Consider the following 22,279-nt stretch of genomic DNA (forward strand, 5'->3'; position numbering starts at 1 on the left):
AATCGCAATATGTATTTATGGGCCACGTCTGAATTTCACAAATAGGATGCTTCAATCCATGAATCGAGCTATTATATGATCTTGGATCCAAAAAGTGGAACCTTGCAATGAACTTGTGGCTGGAAACTTTCCAAACAGCAAACCTCCTCCAAGAAAATCAGTCGTTTTTGCTTTTTGAGGCTCAAAAAAGGCCTTCCAAACAGTTGGAATTGAAGAATAGCAAGTTGTTTTTCATAATGGGGACATATATTGTCAATTTCCTGGGCAAACGGAAGCTACCAAATCATTGAACAAGTAGGGTAGCGTAGTTTGAGCACCTGAAAAATGAACTACTCTTTGCAAAAAGCAAAAACCTCCAAGCAATCAACTAGCTATAGCAATCTCCATATAGCAACTCCGGGCAAAAAGCAATCACCACAAGCTGGAAACAGGCTACTACAAAGTGGGAAACCTATTTTTTGGTGAATTATAGCATCAAGAAAGATTCTAGGAGTAGGGTCACAATTGATTTAATGCTTCCTAGGGAGAGAACAACAAAGCTCTAGAAGCAGGGCAAGATCAAGAAGAGATGCAGCAAAAGCTCAAATGACTACACAACAAGCTTTGGGAGGAATGTTAGGACACCAAGGAAGAAGAGAACTAAGAGCCTATGATGCACCACCTAGCCACATCACTATATAGACATCTGTGAATGTTTCACTAGAATCGGCTAATATAGCTTACTTCGCCATACTTAATCGGTCCTCTCTTTACGTGTGTGAACACCACTTTAGGGCAAACCACTCATGTCCACTCAATAACTATACAGGCTCCCATTGAACCTGGATACATACCTTTACTTTACCACCATTCTTATCTAGCAATCTTTTACAACCATAGCATGCCCATTGCCGGTCTTGCTCTAGCATTAATTTTCATTGTCGTCGTAACAAACATCATACCTATAGATGTGGTCCATCACACTATCAAAAGAAACAAAAGACAAAATTTTTTGAAACCTCCCCCACTGACGAGTGGTGAGCACTGTCACGAAAAACTGAGGTTTAATGTCAGGTGAATAGAAAAAATTAGAAATTAAACTTCAAATTTAAAAATAAAAGGTTTCAAAAATATGCAAATTTCAAGGCATTTTACCTATATTGTTGCTTAAAACTAGTGGGCATGGGTTCTGCCTTCTAGTATTGTGTAAAGCAAGTGCTTTTGGATGCAAAAGAGAAAGCAAATTATTTCTCAAAGGGCGTTGGGCTATTAAAAGACACTTTTTGTAAGATGATCCCCATAAATAATCTTCGTAGATGGCAATTTGAAACATACAACTTAATTAAATTTGTTAAAACATTACACGTGGAAATTCAACAAAAGGAGGTGGTGCTAATACCGCTAAAGAGGGAGGGCTAGTAAAAACCTTTAAAATTGTGTATTGTTCCCTCCCAAAAAAAACCACCCACGCATTCTGACACTCGTGTGGCCCTATCGAGGGGCACCCGACCCTAGGCCTACACGGCAAGCTGCGGAGGAGACGAACGAGGGCGAGGGCGAGGGGGGTGGGGGGAAATATCCAAAGTTTTGTATTGTTAAGGCAAACGTAGAGGTGGGGGTGAGGCGGGGAATATGATGAGCATATGGGATTTGGATACTGCACGAAATAATAAAGGAAGATTATAAAATGAATAATTCTCAATAATTAGTTCATTGAGCGGTCTCTGGCTTGCATTTTTATGTGATATGATATGATCAAAGAATCTATTAGAGATGAAGCTCTGTGAACAATTTCTTCCTTGTCATTGCATCACCACAATTGGGTTTGCATCCTCCTCTCCCTCCACCTTCCCTCGTTGTAGCTTTCCTCGTTTTCAATCTATGGCTTCCTTCCGTACCCCCTCGCCTTCCATCTCTTCATTGCTCCCCCTCACACAAGCTCCCCACTCTCTTCGTGCCTTCCGAACCTTGGCTTTTAAATTCCATTCCTTTTTCATTTGGATCGTTTTCCTCTGCCGATTCAAATACGTCAGAATTAGCCCCTCGTCGGGCCTTCATCTCGATGCCTCCCAAACACCATCCCAGCACGAGGGTGCTCCAGAGACACAGCCCTCCAAAATTGCCCACGTTCCCCTGCGATCGACCGTTTCTGATGTCGCTTCTCGAAGAACCTTGGCTCACAAGTTGCGCTCCACCGTGAAAATCGATGAGAGGGCCTTCTGTTGGCAGACGCACCTCTTCGTCAATTCGAGGCGGCAGACATTGTACACGCAGTCCTGGACTCCGGCCCATGGCAAGGAGATGAAGTACATCTTCTATCTTGAGAAATGAAGTTGACTTTCGGCTCTAATGACCATTGGAATGGCATAATATTTCACTTCGGTGTGCGTTTGACACTTTGAAGAATGGAAATTTTGGTGGGCTCAATTTAATTCCAAGTATCATTATGCATTTCGAATTAGCGCCAAGGCAAATGCTGTAGACTTTTATGGGGAAAATTTAAGTGTGAGATTGTTTTTGGAAGGTCTCAAGCATGGAGAACGGAATCTGTGCTGTATGTCAAGTGTGTAAGAATACAGTTGAGAAAATTGCGCCCCCGCTCCCTTCTCCCCCCGCTTTGGTCCCTTTTTTATTAACTGTGGTTGTGCTCACATGGGTTTTTTGCAGGGGCCTGCTGGTTGTCCTTCATGGCCTGAATGAGCATGGGTATGCTTGCTTTGCCATCTCTTACCACTCTCTGTGCGTTCTTTCCTTATTTTCACCATTAGAGGGCAAGATGGTGTCTTGATTATTTTACGTGTCCTAACTTTGTCGAAATCACGTGTGCGCCCAATTTTATTCTCTTTTGAACTTCTTGTGTCTGACTGTCATTATGAACTGATAACTGCAGATCTCAACTAGACTCCGTATGGCTAGCATACCCTAGAATGACAAACTTCTCAAATACAAGCTGAAAACTCCCCTTCCTTGCTTCATGGTGCTCAACCTGACCAAGAGTTCGGTCTGCTGTCTGAGCCAAAGAAGATTCCACATGGCAGACCCCACCTGTAGGCTGTGCCCAGGCCTTGGCTGAGGACAGAAAAGTGACTCTGTACTGTTGAAGCCTAAGGACTGCTAGAGATAACGGCACAAAGCCCAGTGGAAAGTTTAGCCTACATGAAGGAGAAGCTACACAACTAGGTGTGGGCACCCCTAAAAGCTTTCAGAGCTTGATATCAGACACTTTAAGTGGCTCTCAAATGTAACAGGAAACACCTTAGAACAGCTACTCGCAGGGTAGAGGGACGTGGGGATGGATGGATGGAAACCAGAGGGTAGAAGACAGGCAGCTATTACCTAGGAGGATTGCTCCTATTGATAAGGCTCTGCATCTCCTCCCACGGGGTTCCCTTCCATGCATTAAATTTTGTGATTCTTGTTTTTGTTTCGAGGGATAACCTCCCTTGTTGCAAAGTAATGGTTGTGTTTGTGGGGAGGGGTGTCTTTTTTATTTTATTTCAAAAATTGTGGGAGGTTCAAAAGCATCTAATTCTCCAATTTATTTTTTCCCTCTAGAGAATAAAAGGATAACTCTGCATCCTTTCACGACTGGTTTGTGGTGCTACCGGTATTACGCGTTGATCGACTATGGCATGAATCAAACCAATGTCTCAGTTTCATTTTCAATCTCATTTATTTTAAAAAATCCTTCCAGCAAGGAAGTGGCAAGGCACTGCCATAATTATGTTTGCAAGGTTTTGGATGAATACATATTTTTCCTTTAATCATTGTCCTTTGTCTAGAAGTTCTATGACATCCGGATTTACAAATTACAAGCATTTTATGCAGTAGTGGTCTCACATATGTTTTTAACCTGTTGACATATGCATGGACACATGTTAATCTTAAGATTGTGACCTCAGTGGCAGATACATCAATTTTGCAAAGCAGTTGAACTCACAAGGCTACGGAGTGTATGCCATGGACTGGATTGGTAAGAACTTGCTCCTTGTCAATCCCTTTTAGGGTTTGGTTATACCTTGTTAGGACAAAGTCTCTTTCCTTTTTGTTGCTTTTATAAAAGGAAAATACGTCATAACTTAGGCTTAAGAAAATCGTTTAACATTGAGGCGTTAGTACAGTAAGGAATGGTTTTCTTGGTTTTTCGTGAATTTCTTGGAGTGGGGCTTAAGAAATACTTGTTTTCAACTCTTATGTGGGGTTTCAAACACTGGCTGTTTAGTCTTCGTCAGCTTGTGGAGCCTTCAAGTCTACAATAAATCTGGTTTAGTCATTGAAAAGCATATTGTAATACAAATGAGTTCATTACGACCAGAACATGGCTTGTATTATAGTATGTGCATGCAGGTGGGTACCCATGTGGGTGGGTCAATGGGTGTGTGCGCGTGTGCTTGTATATGTGGTCTAACTAGGTATACTTTCTGTGCAGGTCATGGAGGGAGTGATGGATTACATGGTTTTGTTGCCTCACTAGATCATGTTGTTGCAGACACGGTATTCTTAAAATTTCTCTTGTGACAGGCTATGTTTGTCACCTAGCTATAAACATCTTTGGAAATGCTTTGAGTCTGCTCATGGCTCATATGTGAGCAAACATCTGAAATTTTGTTGAAGTGGGCTTTACTAAGCGTTTTTGCAATGCCCAGAATGCTTTTCTCCATTGGGTGGCAGACAACAATCCTGGTGTGCCACGTTTCCTTTTTGGACATTCCACAGGTGGAGCAGTGGCCTTGAAGGTGAGCTGACCTCCTTAGTAGGCATGTTCTTGCAAAGTCCACAGCACTTGGCGCATTTCAATTGATTGCTAACATTCTGCTTACGTAGGACATCCATGTGTGAAACGACCTGGTCAAACTTGTAAAGCTGTGTTTTATCCTGATTTCTTGCAGGCAGCCACTCTGCCTTCTATGGAAGGGATGCTAGAAGGTGTGATTCTGACCTCTCCTGCTCTGCGAGTTCGACCTGCCCATCCAGTGTTCAGAGTATGCTCTCTACACAATTGGTTACATTGGTCTATTCCAGAGAGGGAGGCAGCTTAAAATTATAGATAAAATTGTAGAAAAGACTTAATAGCTGAATATGATTTGTCTCATGAATTTGCAGATAATTGCTCCTATTTTCTCTATCCTAGTTCCAACTCTGCAATTCAAGCGTGCAAACAAAAGAGGCATACTGGTGTCACGGGATCCTGCAGAAGTTGCAGCAAAATATTCTGATCCTTTGGTGTACACTGGGCCTATTCGCATCAGGACAGGATCCGAGATCCTACGTATCTCCGCTTATCTGCAGAGAAATATGAAGAAAATTACAGTTCCATTTTTAGTGCTGCATGGGACTGCTGACACAGTGACAGATCCTTTTGCTTCCCAAGAGCTCTATCAGTATGCTTCTTCAAAACACAAAAAGTTGAAACTATATGATGGGTATCTACATGATTTACTTTTTGAACCTGAAAAGGAACAAATAACAGAAGATATCCTAAGGTGGATGGATGGGAGGCTCAATGCTTGTGGAGATCATGGAAATTCTGACTCTGTTTGGCCACAATAGAGAACTCAATATACATAGCACAAGTCTGATTTAAGATGGTAACCACACAAGAACATTATTTCGACGCGTAAGCGGGAAGAGATTTACTGGAGTGGACTTGCTGTCAAGGATATCACACTGGTCCAGCCCATTCAATTGTTCCTGTCAGAATTTAAGAATGGTATAGCAGATGATACTCAATTATGGAAAATATGAAATTAGTGGAAGTTGAATGCCACTTTATGATTAGTAAAGAGTGATTCTTACCTCACTGTATATTATTGAAACAATATTGATTTTTCAAGATCTCATTGCCGCATATCAATGTCATCATTACTTTGTGATAATGGTCAAAGTTAAACCCCGCCCCTGCCCCGTGCTGCACCATGCCGCCCTTGTAGGCGTGCTTTCCCTCTCCCTTAACTCGCGCGTGCACACAATTTCTTTATATTATGATGAATGGTGGAAGGGTGGTGTGATAAATAATAGACTGAATAAAAAACTGACATGACTTATTAAAATGAGATAAAACTAAATTTCCAAGTGTGAAATTCTTGTCTCTACTATTGTGGTATTTCGTGTGTGCATGATATGTGAATAAATAGTAGTGATTATCGATTGCATATATGTTGTTTTTTCTATGGGTGGGCTCTATACAATGGTCAATGGATCCCAATGTGTCCAACCCACCCTATGACAGATATGATACTATGATAAATTCATCGGAATTTGCTTGCATGACATCCATCTTGAATTGTGGACATGAGTATGATGTACATGGGAAAACACATACAATAAATGTAGTTCTAGTACATGTCTAAATGCCTATCTAAACACCCATTGGGCTCAAAAGAGAAATTTTAAGCCCAATATCTTAATAAATGTTCAAGGGTGATACACCTAATGTGTGCTCGAAGTTGCCAACATTACCTTACGTGAACAAAGAATGAATAGATCAGCCAGTGCTCTCACATTAGCTACAAACCTATTAATTAATTAGCCACATTTTCCTCTCCTCCGCTTCGTTAATTCACATCCTTCTCCCTCCGCTCCCCACTCAGCGCTCTCTCCTAATCATTGCAAACCTATTCGCATCTCTTCTACCTCCCTTCACCTTTCCTCGCTACCTCCCTCCTCCCCTTCTCTCTCCCTCCTCCCACTCGTCTCCCTTCCCCCTACCTTCCGCTCCCTCCTCCCTCTCTCCTCCCACTCGTCTCCCTTCCCCTTGCCTTCCACTCCTCTCTCCCACCTCCTCCCTTTCTCTTCCTACTTATCTTGGAGAGACCTTCATGGCCCCCCTACCTGCACTCTATTGCCCCCCTCCTTTTATACCATCTTAGAGAACCTTCTAGATTCGGAGGCTTCTTCCAGCCCGTTGCGCCACCAATCGACTGCCCCCTCCCCACCGCTTGCTTCGCGTCCTCCCCATCGCGTCACGTCGCCTTACCTTAATTCACTGTCAAGGACCGCGGTCGCTCAGAAATAATCGAGGACCATTGGATATGGTACTTTTGATTTGTAGGAAGTCTCCATCCGTGAGTTCTCACGTCCCCATCAGTACTGAACCTTCGCCGGCAGCTAGAAGATCGTTTGCGAGTCATTATCAACCTTGGAAGATGATGCAGAGTTGAGGTGTCGAGTGGAAAATCTCCCTCCCATCGTTTTCTTGAAGCTCTTGTGGGCCCTGGACGATCGTGAAAAGGCCTTGGTCGCCTTTGCCGCTCGCCATTTTCTCTTGCAAGAAAAGGCTCCCTCGGTCTTTTCACTAATATCATCGTGTCGCCTTACCTTAGCTTAATTTTTTGTGCACCCTTCCCCCCACACACACGCGCACACAAAGAAAAGTAATTAATTGCAAGTTTTTCTCGCGCGGGGGGAGGGGGCTCTATTAGCTTTAGAAGGTTTGGCAATGAGGAATTGGAGTAATACTCTCATATTAGCTTTGGAAGGTTGGGCGATGAGGTTCAAATTCTATCATGGTTGGTTTTCGGCCTTTTCTATCGTGGGAGCTTACTAGTCCTTTGTTGCTTTGTTTTTTTTCCCCTTTGGTCTCTTTTTTGCTTGTGTAGTTTGCTTTTGATGTGTCGTAGTTGTTTTAGGTTTGGTTATTCAGCTTGCTAGTGATGGGGGTAAACATATTAACTCTCTAAAACTTTTGTCGATTGGAGTTGATGTGCCTTATTGGTGTGCTAACTAGTCCTTTGTTGCTTTGTTTTTTTTCCCCTTTGGTCTCTTTTTTGCTTGTGTAGTTTGCTTTTGATGTGTCGTAGTTGTTTTAGGTTTGGTTATTCAGCTTGCTAGTGATGGGGGTAAACATATTAACTCTCTAAAACTTTTGTCGATTGGAGTTGATGTGCCTTATTGGTGTGCTATGAGCAAGGTAACCGTGAGTTGACGTATCAGCTGAATGCATTCATCTAGTTTCTTGGTTTTTTGAGTTTTTGTTAGCCTCTCCTTGTTCCTCTATCGTGGCTTCTTGATGCTTAGCACCAATATTCTCAACGTTACTTAATTCTCTAGTGTGGCACTTTGTGCTTTAGTCTCTTGGTAGTCTCTTGGATGTTGGTTATGTGGTTTCTAGGGGTGTTTTGTGACATCTTGTAGCTAGTGGGGGTGCTTGTTGTTGCATGCTTCATCAATTGTCATTGTTACCTAGATGTCTTAAACATTTTTTCTTTGTATGTTCTCCTTTTTTAAACTTTTTATCCAATTGATGGAATTAATTGTATGGCTCAAATATTGATGGGACTTTTTAATCTAAAGATACACGTTGATTTCCCAACTAGCCTTTGGTCGGGCTATTGCCATACAATTAATTCACATCCATTGGATAGTTCTTTAGCATGGATAATCCCTAGTCATTTTGTGATTCGCCTTATTTTTTACGATTTTTTGTATCTATCTTGCAAAAGTGGTTTACGCTTTTACTATTGTCACCATTTTTTCTTTTTGACACTTATCGTATAGACCCACGTTAATTCACTTATTATTAGTAGATGGGGAGTAAGTTCCGCATAGTGGGCTTACTCCCCACCATGTGGTCTTACCCTTTGGGTTACTATGCGGGCCATAAACACACACACGCACACACACGCACGTACACATGCAATAATTTTGATTAGTAAATGTATCACACACACACACACACACACACACACACACACACACATGTATATTTTGCCAATGATGAATTAGTATTTTATGTACACCCCGTGAAATCCCCCCTTTATACTCTTTTTTTAACCACCCCACACTCTAAGCACAATAATCCTCCCATACCTCCACTAATCCCTTCTCAACCATGCTCTCATTCGCTCCTTACTCCACTTATGACTTAAACTTCACTTGTGACTTAAACGTTTTTTAAATTATTAACGGCAATTTTATAGATTACAACATTTGAATAATAAAGCAAACATTAGGTTCTAGACTTTGTTAAAATTTAAGTTCTTTCACCCTTGGCAAATAGAATTGATTTTACAAAATCTAGAAGGGTGTCTTTGAAGCTATGGGCAACATTTGATTTGCATAAGGGTTGACTTGAGGAGCTAAAATATGTATCATGAGCCCAAGGTGATGCATTAGCTACTTGATTGTTTTCCCACATGATCATACATTTTGGATATGTAATCTTGCAAAAACAAAACCCATCTCGCTAAACGACCTTGTAGGTGTTGTAGTGTTTTACATGTGAGGAGACCATTGAGAGCTACATGGTCTGTTTGAACTTCAATTGGTGCCATGGATAAAAGCATGCAGTTTGGAAATAGCCAAAACTACAATCAAACATCCAAGGTCTGTGGTAGTATACCAGGTCTTTGGTTGTGACAAGGTTATGCTAAAAGAAATAATGGGCATCTGCCACAATAAACAATGGACCTCCATTGTCTTATCTCATCCTTATGCAAGAACTCATTGCCCACCCCTTGATCGAAAAAAGTCATTCTTATAAAAAAGACTTTATTCGAATCAAAGTATCGAAGGAGAGCATCTTCTTTTAAAAAAGATCGAATTTGTTCAAAAGCATATTGGCATTCAAGGGTCCAATTAAACCTAACATCTTGTAATAGCAATTTCCTTAAAAGAGATGCTAAAGTAGATAGATAACTTGAAAATGAAATGAGCACTAAAACGAGCCATACCAAAAAACCTTTGTATTTGTATTTCATTCTTTGGATGGGATAATCTTGTAATGCTATGATGTCTTTAGGATTAGGATAAAACCCAAGTATGTTATCCTAGACTGTAACCATTTACGTTTCGTGGTGTTGAGTCACAAATTATATTGTTGGAGTAGATACAACACCTATTTGAGGACTTGTACATGCCCTTCTGAATGAGAATATCACCCACCAAAGAAAGCAAGACCTTATCTTGAATGATCAGATGATGTAAAACAAGATTCATAAGCCATTGAAAATGTTCGAAGCACCTAAACAGGACTTGGTTGAGCTTTAATTATCCCCAAATTAACATTAGCTTTATTCGGTAGCAAAGAGTAGATAGGAATTTGATGATCTTTAACAATAGAATTAAAAGAAGATGGCATTGTGATACTTCACACTGACACGTGATTGAATCATACTCTTCATGCTTGTCAACATTTAACACTTTATAGATATATACACCTTTTAACTGTGTTTGTTTACTGCTTTGTGAAGAGTGTTTAACTATTTTGTGGCTTTCCCAAGCTTCATAACGAATCATAAGCAATAATGGGCACTTTCAAGCACATCATTTTTTCTCTTTTCTCATGCATCACGTGGGACAAAATCATACATCTTATAACCACACAGTATATTGTGATAAGTCTTAGATTGTGTTGTGATGTGAATCATAGACCTTGAAGAACATGGCATATGAAGATAATTCTAGAACAGTTTTGTGGTTTTTTTATATTTCATGTGATTAAATTGTAAACTTTTCAAGCATGTGGTAGACATATATATGTATGTGTTGATTATAGTTCGAACGTTTTTAAAAGTGGAGTTTTGAGAGTCTAACATTAGCTATTTTAAATGAATCTACCTTTATTACTAAAATTCCACGATATAAGCCTTGGAATTATGTGAATCCATTAAGGTTTGGTAAACATAGGTCCTATATCCAATGCAAGTATTGTGGAAATAAGTTTTCATGAGGGTCGTTTGCTTAAAGCAATATCTCTGTGCCATGAGTGTTAAAGTTGATCATTGTTGCATTTTGCTTAAAGAAAAAAATATAGATATCCTAAAAATACTCTACATCATAAAATCTTTGTTCAAGAAAGAGACAAAGAAGTGACCCTAACCTCCAAAGTAACTTGATTGTTGGTTTGGAAAAGAAGAGTGCATTAGAGGAGCATTTAAAGTGGTGCACAAAAGGTAAAATCAATGCATATGAAATACCTTGATCAGATCCAAGGTAGTTTGGAGTTTCATTGAAGAGATTGGCTTTTGAGTATAATTATTTGATGATCAACAAAGCAAGCCATTCATTAATGTCATGTGTCTCACTTTGAAGAGAAGACTCTTTTGGGAATCCATTAATAAACCATGAAATACAAAGTATCTTCCTTACATTGAAAATTTCATGAGTGATTATGAGGGTACATGGAGCTAAAGTCTCTATTTATTAAAACATCAGCCTTAGCCAAGTGAGCTCCACTTGGGAGTTTGGCTATCAGCCATGAGTCCTCAATAGAAATCCCCATTCATATCCATTCAACAAGGTTACCTAAGCTGTTCAGCCTGAATGACGCTCAATTGACCCGCTTCTCCTACTCCTGTATTTTTGAGTTTATCGGCGAAGCCATCCTCCCTCAGCAGAATCCAAGAAACCCTGTAATGTCGTACATGAAGAGCCTAAATTGCTCAGGTTTACGGGAACATTTGCAACTAAAGACTTAACATCAGAATTGGCTCCGGGTGAAAAACTGCTCTGGTTCACATTACCTCGTCCGTGATTTGAGCCAATCTCTGCCGCTACCTTCGCAGCGAAAGAAGGATCCGCGTGTGCCTGCTGCGATGATTGCAGAAAAGGAAGTCCGAGAGAATTTTGCAAGAGTGTGTCACTCGGGAGAACTGGTGAAGTGCCACGTGAGAGTACGTAGGATGAAGAATCAAGGGTCGGCACGGTTTCTCGAGGTGCCTTCGAGATAGGCATCCTTATACCCCAGAGTTGATATTCATTCTGTTGCTGCATATAGGGAGAAGACGGTATTCCCGTCAAGTTTTGCACCATCGCCCGAAAATTGGTCGTGTCTGCTGACAGGACGGTGATGGGGCTTTTGCTGCTTTTCTTGGTCCGTCGTTTGCTCACTTTTGCAGCTCCGGCTCCCATAGCTGCCTGAGCAGATAAGGCCATGGCCGGTGTTATAGAAGCCGAAGGAGGGTGGCTTTCTAGCTTAACAGAGGGCGCAGGAGGCCCGACTTGAACTCCGCTGCACCCAAAATGCGCGGTCAGGTTGGTGAATTCACTGTCGCCGGAGGTGGCAGGCGCAGCAGCAGCAGTACTGTGGCTGTTCGCGAGGTTCTGTTCAGGATCGGAGCTGGAGATGGAGGGGAACGCGGCGATGGATGAAACAGCAGTGGTAGAAAAAACCGGGGGGGAGGGTTGCTGTGGAAGAAACACGCAGAGCTGGGACGGGAGCTTCTGCAAAGCTGGATTCAAGGCAGCAGAGATCTGATTGGGGTGATCTACGTGCAGAACGTCATAGGAAAAGCGAGGGGAAGATTGTACTGATGAGGCTGAGGCGTCCATAGCTTCCTGTAGGAGGGTGCTTCAAGCATTTGAATGCATTGAAGCTATGGCGAGATGATCTGAAAATGAAGCTCTGGCTATGGCGGAAGCTCAGGCTATGGCGGTCTCTCATTTCTTTCATAGAAGAAGAAGACGAATTATTTTTAAACCGTATTAATTAACATCTTAATCACACGCTTTAACTACAATATGTCAACCTCATGTTCTCATACCATGGTTGACCCATCCAACCCCACATGGGCTGCCCTCATGCCTTCTCTCCAAAGCACCAACACTGAGAACGACGCCGCGCAGTCCAGTTCTAGGGCGGCTGCCCTCTTTCCAGTCCGAATAGCCTATTGCGTAGGCGCAAGGCGGTGCCCCTTGACAACGCTAGTGGGTGGGTGTGTGGATGCGTGTGCAACAACACTTAACATTGCAACATCAGTGTCCCACCCCCTATGATGTGGACACATATTGTGACCTTGTTGCGTGTGGCAATTTGATTGAAAACTAGGTATAAGTGGTGTTGTCATGACCACCCCCTATGATGTGGACACATATTGTGACCTTGTTGCGTGTGGCAATTTGATTGAAAACTAGGTATAAGTGGTGTTGTCATGAAAGTCTATTGAGTACTTGTTGTGACAGTAGGTCCTACCTTGCAAGAAAGAATGGGATTATTGAAAATGTGCAAGTTTAGCAAACTATCCATATATCTCTAAGAATAGAGCAAGGTCTATGTTCAATTCACTAATAAGACAAGGACATGTGGTGCATACATGTCCATGGACCTAGTTTACCTTATAATATATCCACAAATTGAAGTCTTCACCTCAATTAATTCATTATAGTATCCATAATTTTAGTTGTTCCTTTCGATAAGCTCATTCTAAAGCCAAGTCTTGCAATTAAGTTGTATAAGTTTTTAAAACAAGCTCCCAACTTTAATATGACCTTAAAGTCCAGAAATTTAACTCTGTCCCTCAGTATATGCTCAAAAACGACCTAGCAAGTAGCATCAACAAGCCCATTCAAAAGCAAGGGATTATCACCGAGAACTTTAATCGCTTGCCAATTTTGTTCATGTCATCTGTTTTGTATGATTCTATAAAATTATGAATCATGATTCCACTTGAGCTACCCATCTAGTCATTCCATGCATCTTTTTAATATCCTTTTATTCTACTCTAAAAAAAAGGTGTTGATCAAATTCATTATTCAATAGACAACATCATTTTGGACAGATGTAGGAGTTAAGAAGAATGAGTATTTCCTTAGGATCATTCAAATCGTACTATATAATCTCATATAATTTTTTATATGATTTAAAGTGTACTCTTTAATCTTTTCTTTCATGGAAAATTGCCACGAAGAAAACAAAGTGTTGAAGCATAAAATCCCTTGAAATTAGACTTTATCGTGCAACTTAAGGGAGATTGAAGTTGAGAGCTTGTTTAAAAGTCTTTTGACTTATAGTGGCCCATTGAAGGACTTTTTTAGAGAGGTTGCATCTTAGAAAGGGCCGTATCATAATATCAATAGAAAAGATCCATAATGTACTAGCCATATCAATAGAAAAAGGAATCCATCCTTATCGAGGCAAAATATTAATACTTTTCTCCAAATAATATGAGTTCTAAAAGGCATGTTAGTAAAGGCAATATCTCAAAAATAGGGTGAAGAGGCTTTGAAGACGGAGGTAATGATTGTCTCTTTCAATTTCTCGAATTGTGGTCAAGGCTGTTGCCTTGTTCAAAACGTTGTACTTATAGTATGCTTCCCTTCCTTGCAACCTCTTGCTATTTGAGCATGTGCCTCATGGAGGGTGCATCGTGAAGGCCCTCCATTATTGAATAGTTGAAATATTACCAGTACCTTCTAATGCTACCTTCAAGCAAGGCCATGTTGTGCACTTTCCTTTGGTCGAAATCACATAGGACGTCATGGTACCACTTGCCACATGAATTGTTCCTCTGGGAATTAACACCAAGAGAGGCTAGCACTTGGACTTGCATGCTTGGTCCCCCCTTTAGCTTTGATCAGGGTGCCCGAGTATTAAGACACACCCAATATTCCAATGGATTCTTGGTTTCATAAGACCAATGGTATTTTAGCAGTAGGTCTAGTCTATCCATTCCCTTATTGCATTATCCTTAGGGCTTATAGATTAAGCTCTCCATTAGAGGTAGCTAGGTTGATTGGGAAAACTATGATTTTATTGTGTCGCACAAAGTATATAGCAATTTCCTTCTTTTCCAAAACTCCTCTCTTTACATTCTATCCGATGTCTCATTTTCTTCTTTAGAACTTCCTTTTGACAACTTCATAGACTCATGTAAAAAATAAAATCTTTATTTATCAAAACTAGAACATTCATGTGAGGGAATGAGGGAGGATGTTGATGTAAAGAACATAGACTCATGTAAAGAATAAAACTTTTATTATCAAAGAAAAAACATGGAGGTGAGGGACCATAATGCCACTATATAGTGGCATGCAATACTCCAATAAGGGCATAAGATATTATAGCATGACTTGCTGTTAATACTCCATAGAGATTAAACATAAATTTCTCAGTGCTTGAAATATACATCTTCTGATTTGATTGTTTACAAAATGATATAATTAATTGATTTATTTATTTATAAATGTATGTGATGAAGTAAACCTTTCTAATGTAAAAGAACGGCACTTAACCACCCTTCAAACTTGTCGAGCATTATAGCAAACACTCCCTCTATCAAGTCTTGTAGAGCATATATAGAATACTACCTCCCCACATACCCCCCACATATCGGCAAAAAAAAAGTTGTCACAAAAATGTTTTATTAGATACGTTATTTATACATTTGAAATTGAGCAAGGGACTTAACCTTTAAATTTGTGGAATGTAAAGATACATTCACAATCTTTGAATTTGTGAAATATAAAAGATACATTCACAACCATAAATTTAAATTAGTTCCAAGTCACATGATCATTGCTAGATTTCTCACTTGGCGATTTTCAAATTTGATATAGCTAGCCTATGGTTCTAATATCTTTGATAACATACGAGTTTTGAAGAAATAGGGTCAAGGATTTTGGCTAGTTTCTTCTTAATTATGTATAACACTCTTGGCCATGACCAAACTAATGCTATGCAATCAAGTTCAACCATTTGTACAATTCCCAAATTAACAAAGGCAATCTAACTGTGTAGATAGAAAACATATTCCTACAGAATGGGCATTTTGAAGATGATGTTGATGGGTGGGCCAAGATGCTCCCTACTTTGCCAACATTGTTGGCTACTAACTCCATTCATTCTTTGTGTGGGAGATTCATTTTCCTGCTTTGCCCTTCATTCTACAAGCTCTCCTTTGGGTGATGTTGAATTCTCAAAATGCCAGTTTCGGGGAATAATGTTCCTCCAACTTTGCTTCGAGCCACGTCCTTGTGGCTTTGATTTGTCGTGATCGTGGAAGTATTAGGGTGTGCTTCCTCTCAATGGCGGGCTCAAAGGGAACCCAAATTCACAAAAGATATCATATATATTCTCTTCCTCGGTCATTGATATTTCATTCATTCTCAGTAGTAGATGTCCTTGCCCATATTCAACCTAAGATTGAGTCATTTTTACTCTTTGAATCTTAGATCTTCTTCACTTAGTCAAGCCTTAACTTAATGGCTCTCGCCTTCCTCTTTGCATTGCTTTGTCCAAAGCATTCAGGTGGGTCCTTGATGGGGTCCTTGGCACGTCCTTGGTGGGGATGCTAGCTGGGGGTGATCCTCAACACCTAGATCAATCAGCTCCTCCATATTTATCACCCTAGCTCATTCTTATTCACACAACTCTAGTATCTACTTTTGTTTGGCCTTGCATTTTTCTTTGCATTGTTAGAACCAACAAGACACATATTTTTGAACGTAGAACAGAAGCAATGCACGATAATCCTGATCCGAGAAGTTTGTGGGCTTCAACAGAATGCAAGAAAAGGAGAGACAACCTAAGTGCAAAAGTCATTGCTAGAGTGACAACGTTTTGGCACAAAAATACTAGTTTCTCCAAATAGAAAGGACATATATAAAGAGGACGGGATGCAAGTTGTTTGATGAGCATATCATAAACATGCTTGATACAACATAGGTCAGTGGTGCCTAAACCAGCATGGTGGTTGTTTGTGATTGAGCTTTGGGATATTTTACTTGTTTCATTTCTTAAACCAGTCTTGATGCAAAATAGGCTCACTACTTGGTGCTCTCAAAACATCCCTTGTTACCATGTTCATTCTCATCTGAGGGAGGAAAGTATGGTGTGGTATCTTGGCATAAAAGCTTCTTTTTAATGTCCTTTTTTCAATGATAAATATCTTTGTCAGTCAGCTCAAAAGTAGTAGGAAGTGAAGTTTATTACCCCCAACTTCATGTCACATCTTTTGGTGGAGACGCCGGGTACATTTGGTATTAGATTCGTCCCACCTTACTAAACGGTCTCGGGTGTACTTGATTGCATGTTATGCCTAGTATACGCATGTGTTTCTGATGAGATAAAGAAAATGCCTGGAAGAACTCCATTAAAAGAAAATGCCTGGAAGAACTCCGTTAAAAGATTGCAGCCCGTTTAAGAGAACTTGAAGATTGTGAAGGTGATGCTCAAGCTATTCGCACAGTCACCATGATCATATCCTTTATGTTTGCATTGTTGAATATGTTGGTGAATCGACAACGCTGACAGTAGGCACAATGATAGATTGGGGATTGTTCCATACACTGGCAGCTTGGTGTGAAGAAGAGTTGAGTCTTTGGGTAGTTTTCGACTATAACAGTGGAGTGGTGATTCTTAATGCTTTCAACTTCTTTTGCTATGCAAATGATGAAGAGTACAATATCTTGAAGCTTTTATGTGCACTTCCTATTGTGAGAAGGGTGATTCTGGAATGCATGTATACACAATGTTTTCATGGTGCTGGTTGGTTATTTATTTTTGAAGATTTTGTTGAGGATCACATTGTGGAGGGTTTTCAACAAATGGTTATGCATAATAAGTTGGTTTGGTATACTAAGGCTCTGTGGGATCTTGTTTGGATCTTGTTTGGGATATTATTTGGATCTTGGTGTTTCCTTTTTGTGTTTCATCATGGTGAAGATTCCAGTGTTTCGAGGAACCCAAGGGGAAGACCCAGAGTCTTATCTTCGAGATTTTGTTCGAGGATGCCGGCTTTCTGGATGGTCCATGAAGGATCGAGCACAGATTTTGCCTGATTTTCTTGAAGGTGTAGCCTTGAGTTGGCATGAGACCTTGCCGGACTCTACCAAGGAGGACTAGGACCAAGTGGTGGCAGCAATGAAGCAGAGATTTGGGGCAGTGGGTCGCCAAATGCTTTGATGTTGTAGTTGGACTGGTTCTATCAAGGAGAGGGTGAGTTGGTCTCTGCATTGGCAATCCGATATGAAACTTTATGGACAAAGTATGAAAGGGTAGCTTTGCGAGCTGTGGCATCTGCATCATCGGCCCCTCAAAGTCTCTCAGGGATGGAGCACTTAAAGATGAGCAAATTTGTTATGGCTTTGGAGCCTCATCTTCACTCAAAAGTAATGAGTAAAGATCCAACAACATACGTGGAGGCACTTCGCATTGCGACCAAGAAAGAAGCTTCTCTAAAGATCAAATCCTCTTTTGTGTCTTCAACAGCTTCAACTTCTAAGGTGGAGGTAATGGGCACTCCTCAGGTACCAAAGTCCTCTGAGTTAGATCATAATATCTCCCAATTGATGGCAGAGTTTGCTGATTTGAAATTGCATTTGGTTAATGCATGACAACCTAGAGCACCAAAAAGTGAAGATAGGCCTCGAGATAAGAGTGGGGTCACTTGCTATGAATGTAATGAAAAAGGTCACTATCGCCCCGAGTGTCCTAGATTGAGAAAGAAAGAAGAAAAACAAGTATCCTTGTTAGAAGCTTCTTCAGGGGATGAGGAAAGAGAGGTAATGATGGCTAAACGGGGACGTGGTAGAGCAAAAGAAGAAGAAGAAAGCAAGGAAGAAGTAGATGAGGAACATCAGGAAGAGGAACACCGTAGTAAGAAAAAGAAGGCATCTAGAAGGAGAATTAGCCAGTCAGACTTTCCTTTAGGACAAGGAATTGGAAGCTATGACTTGTTGTGTGACCTTAAAGAAAAGGAAGCTCATATCACCTTTGGTCAATTAATTGCTTTGTCTCCAAAACTACAGAAGGAATGGGGAAAGCTAGCAAGCACAAGAGTGTTAAAGAAGAAAAAGAAGAAAAGTTCCATTCATGTTGTTCAAAAGATAGATATAGATGTTGGTGATGTTGATGTGATCATTGATGGTCAAGTGATTTCTAATGTGTACATTGATGGAGGTGCATCAATTAATGTCATGAGTGAGAAGACCATGATAGATGCTGATTTAAAATACTCTAGTACTACCTCTCCTTATCACATCAAATTGGCTGACAACACTAGGGTTAAGACCTTGGGAGTTGTGAAGAATCTAGGAGTGCATGTATGTGGAATTTTTGTGTTGACTACTTTTCAGGTCATCCCTACCAAGCCAGATGCACATGCCTATCCATTGATTTTGGGAAGGCCTTGGCTACATAAGGTGAAGGATGTTCAAAAGTGGGATACTGGAGAATTGATTTTGCAGGGAAACGATAAGAAGGTGCACTACAACATCAGAAGCCGCAAAAACGAAGTTGTCAAGGAGGAGTCTTCAACATCAAAGAGTTCAAGCTCTAACTTAATCGATGAAGAAGAAGAGACAGGGTGTAGCTTCGAGGAGTCCAACTCAGAGGGTGAGGTGGAAGGAGTGGCCTTTAGTCTTTGTCTTGGTGCTGATCGGGATGAGTCAGGAAGGAACAAGGTGGTGATGCAAGAAGATCCTGTAGAGACACTTCATGTGGAGGATGTGGAGCACACTAAATGACGCCAACACAATGAAGAGCTTCTTGGTGATTCTCTATCAGGTAGTGAGAAGCTCCAGTACTTGGATATGTTAAATGATTTTCCATGTCTCTTTGCAACAATCTATTCACAGGTTCGACCAGTCTCTCTTGTGGAGCACGAGATTGAGTTGAAGCTAGAAAGCAAGCCAGTTGTGCAACGCTTAAGGCGATTGGGGGTGATCCAAGCTGAGGCACTAAAGAAAGAGGTAACACAACTACTTGAGGCGGGATTCATCTTTCCTATTAATGATTCAGAATGGATATCTCTTGTAGTTATCACACCAAAGAAAGGAAATAAGTGGCGGGTTTGTGTGGACTTTCGTCCTTTGAATGCATGCACTAAGAGGGATCATTTTCCTTTGCCATTCCAAGATGAAATACTAGACCAAGTAGCAGGGCATGAGATGTATTCTATATGTGATGGGTATTCTGGGTACTTTCAAATTCGTATTCGGGAGGAAGATCAAAAGAAAACATCATTTGTCACACCTTGGGGAGTTTTTGCTTATAGAGTGATGCCTTTTGGGTTGACGAATGCACCAGCTACATTTCAAAGGTTCATGAGTCAAGTCCTGGAGCCTTACTTGGCAAAGTTCATAAGGGTGTTTTTGGATGATTTTTGCATTTATTCTCGGCGCATAGATGACATGGAGAAGTTAAAGATGCCCCTAGCTAGGATTGATGAAGCAAAAGGGTGTCTAAATCCTAGCAAGTGTCATTTGGCTCAAATAAAAGTAGTCTTGTTGGGGCATATTGTGTCTGAAGAAGGCCTGCAAATGGATCCTGACAAGGTCCAAGCAATCATGGCATTGCCAAGTCTGAGAGTGTCACTGGTGTTTGCAGAATTCTAGGAAAGAGCAAGTATTATCAACGCTTTTGTGATGATTTCACAGAGATAGTGCATCCCATGAACTTGTTGACAAGAAAAGGAGTTTCTTTCCAATGGGGTGTGGAGCAACAAGAGTCTTTCCAGCAACTTAAGGAGGCCATGAGTAAGGGCCCAATATTGAAGCCCCCTGATTGGTCTCAAGACTTTTATGTAAATCCAAGTCTATCTTTGCATTCAGTTGGTGTTGTATTGCTACAAAAAGGAGAGGCAAGTAGAATGCAACCCATCTATTATGCCAGCTGACACCTTATAGATGTGGAAACAAGGTATGAAGAAATGGTGCAGCAAGCTCTCTCTTTGGTGTTTTCAATCAGAAAGTTTCGCTCCTATTTATTACCTCGACCATTTTTCTTCCTTACCTCTCAGTCTGTATTAGCATATCTAGTTTGCAAGCCTAATCCTGGGGGGAGATTTGCAAAATGGTTGTTAGAGCTTCAAGAGTTCTCTTTCTCTTTTGTCACTGAAAATACCACTAGGTCCACTATGGCAGATTTGCTCACAGGACGGGAGGATCTAGGAGAAGAAAAGAAATGTACGGAGAACATTAAAGATGAAAGAGATATAACACCAATAGCTTTTGTTTTGTATTTTGATGGGGATTTTAGTCCTTCACACCAATAAGGAGCCGGGGGGATGGTGTTGATGAATTCTAAAGGTCAAGAAGTATGGGCAAGAGGACAAGAGCTTCTAGGTATCACAACTAACAATGCAGCTGAGTATAATGCTTTGATTCTTGGTCTGGAGGGTTGTCTTCAAAGTCACGTTAAAGAATTAGAAGTAAGAGGAGATTCTCGGCTTATTATAAAGCAAATGCAAGGGCATTACAAGACAAGAAGTCCTCATTTAAAGGAGCTTAATCAAAAGGCTATGGCACTATGTAGTCAATTTGATTTTTGCAAGTTTGTTTATGTAAACAAAAAAGAAAATCAAAGGGCAGATGAGTTAGCTACTCAAGCCATTGTAGTACAAGACCGGGGGGTGGTTTCTTTGGTAGACATTGGATGGCTAGAACTGCAAGATGTTCAGCAATATGTGGAAGAAGGCATGTTTCCTCGAGGGTTAACTCCACAACAGAAGTAGAGATTGGTAAGGAAGGCTTGTCCCTATACTATTGTTGATGACATTCTTTATAAATTGGGAAAAGACAAGGTGCTCCGTCGGGTGGTTCATCCCATGGAGACTAGGAGAATCCTAGAAATGTGTCATGAATGCTCTGGTCATTCAGCAACAAAAGTTTGGAAGGTGACACTTGATTCGTGGGCCCTTAAAGCCTATTCCAACATATGGACCATTTGAGAGGTGGGGGTTGGACTTTGTGGGACCACTCCCTCGCTCATCTCAAGGCAAATATTATTTATTGGTGGCCATAGATTATGCAACTCAGTGGGCAAAGGCCAAGGCCACAGTCAATAGCAAGGCTAGCACAGTTGCGAAATTTCTCTTTGATCAAATTTGTTCACGCTTTGGTTGTCCTTTGGAAATTCTCACTGATGGAGGAACCTCTTTTAGAAATGAAGTAATTGAAGATGTGGTGCATAAGCTAAAGATAAATCATAGCATGTCCATGCCATACTATCCCCAATGTAATGGCTTGGCGAAGGGGCTTACAGAACCACACACAAGCTAGCTATTGGGTTTACACCATTCCAACTAGTGTATGGAATAGAAGCCATTTTACCCATTGAATTGGAGATACATAGTCTTCGCACAAGTGTTGCAAGAATAGGACAGGAGGATGCCTATGCTCAATGCTTGGTACAGCTAGAAGCCTTGGATGAATGTAGATTACAGGCCTTATAAAACTTGGAATCTTCTCAAAAAAGGCGCAAGGCCTGTTTTGACACCAAATTATGCAAGAAGAAAGATATTGCAAATGTAAATTTGGTAATGAAATTTGATAGCCATCCGGACAAGCGGCTAGACAAAAAGTTTATCGGCCGATGGGAGGGACCATATCGAGTCAAAAAGAAGTTCACGAATGGAACCTATCAGCTTGAGGATGTTGATGGCAGGGTGATACCCGAACGCACCAATGAGTATCACCTTAAATTCTTCTATGCTCGACCACCTTGAGGGCCAGCAGACCCTCTCTATCCTTAGAGAGAATCTGCTAGGGGGGGAAAGATGTGATGCCAAAAATTGATATTTTTAATTTGGCATTGGTATTGTTTTTCTCTATGTTTGATAAGAGTTTGAGTATCAAGTGATAG

The 22,279-nt window shown here is 40.8% G+C and overlaps 2 protein-coding genes across 2 annotated transcripts; one reads left to right on the forward strand and one right to left on the reverse strand.

Annotated features, from left to right (window-relative positions):
* Positions 1-1,724: 1,724 nt before the first annotated feature.
* LOC147899589 (uncharacterized) lies at positions 1,725-5,800 on the forward strand. The gene is made up of 7 exons (XM_087377974.1): positions 1,725-2,285; positions 2,647-2,685; positions 3,882-3,952; positions 4,409-4,473; positions 4,626-4,715; positions 4,869-4,961; positions 5,083-5,800. Exons 1-7 carry the CDS (start codon positions 1,753-1,755, stop codon positions 5,527-5,529), a joined length of 1,338 nt encoding a protein of 445 aa, XP_087234100.1. The 5' UTR covers positions 1,725-1,752; the 3' UTR covers positions 5,530-5,800.
* A 5,335-nt stretch (positions 5,801-11,135) lies between these two features.
* On the reverse strand, positions 11,136-12,343 carry LOC147899590 (uncharacterized). The gene is made up of 2 exons (XM_087378577.1): positions 11,442-12,343; positions 11,136-11,328 (listed from the first exon to the last, which is right to left on the reverse strand). Exons 1-2 carry the CDS (start codon positions 12,247-12,249, stop codon positions 11,309-11,311), a joined length of 828 nt encoding a protein of 275 aa, XP_087234703.1. The 5' UTR covers positions 12,250-12,343; the 3' UTR covers positions 11,136-11,308.
* Between the last annotated feature and the right edge of the window lie 9,936 nt (positions 12,344-22,279).

This window comes from Dipteris shenzhenensis, chromosome 8, assembly GCF_047967505.1.
Source record: "Dipteris shenzhenensis isolate YYH24624 ecotype China chromosome 8, Dip_SZ_1.0, whole genome shotgun sequence".
Taxonomy (NCBI): Eukaryota; Viridiplantae; Streptophyta; class Polypodiopsida; order Gleicheniales; family Dipteridaceae; genus Dipteris; species Dipteris shenzhenensis.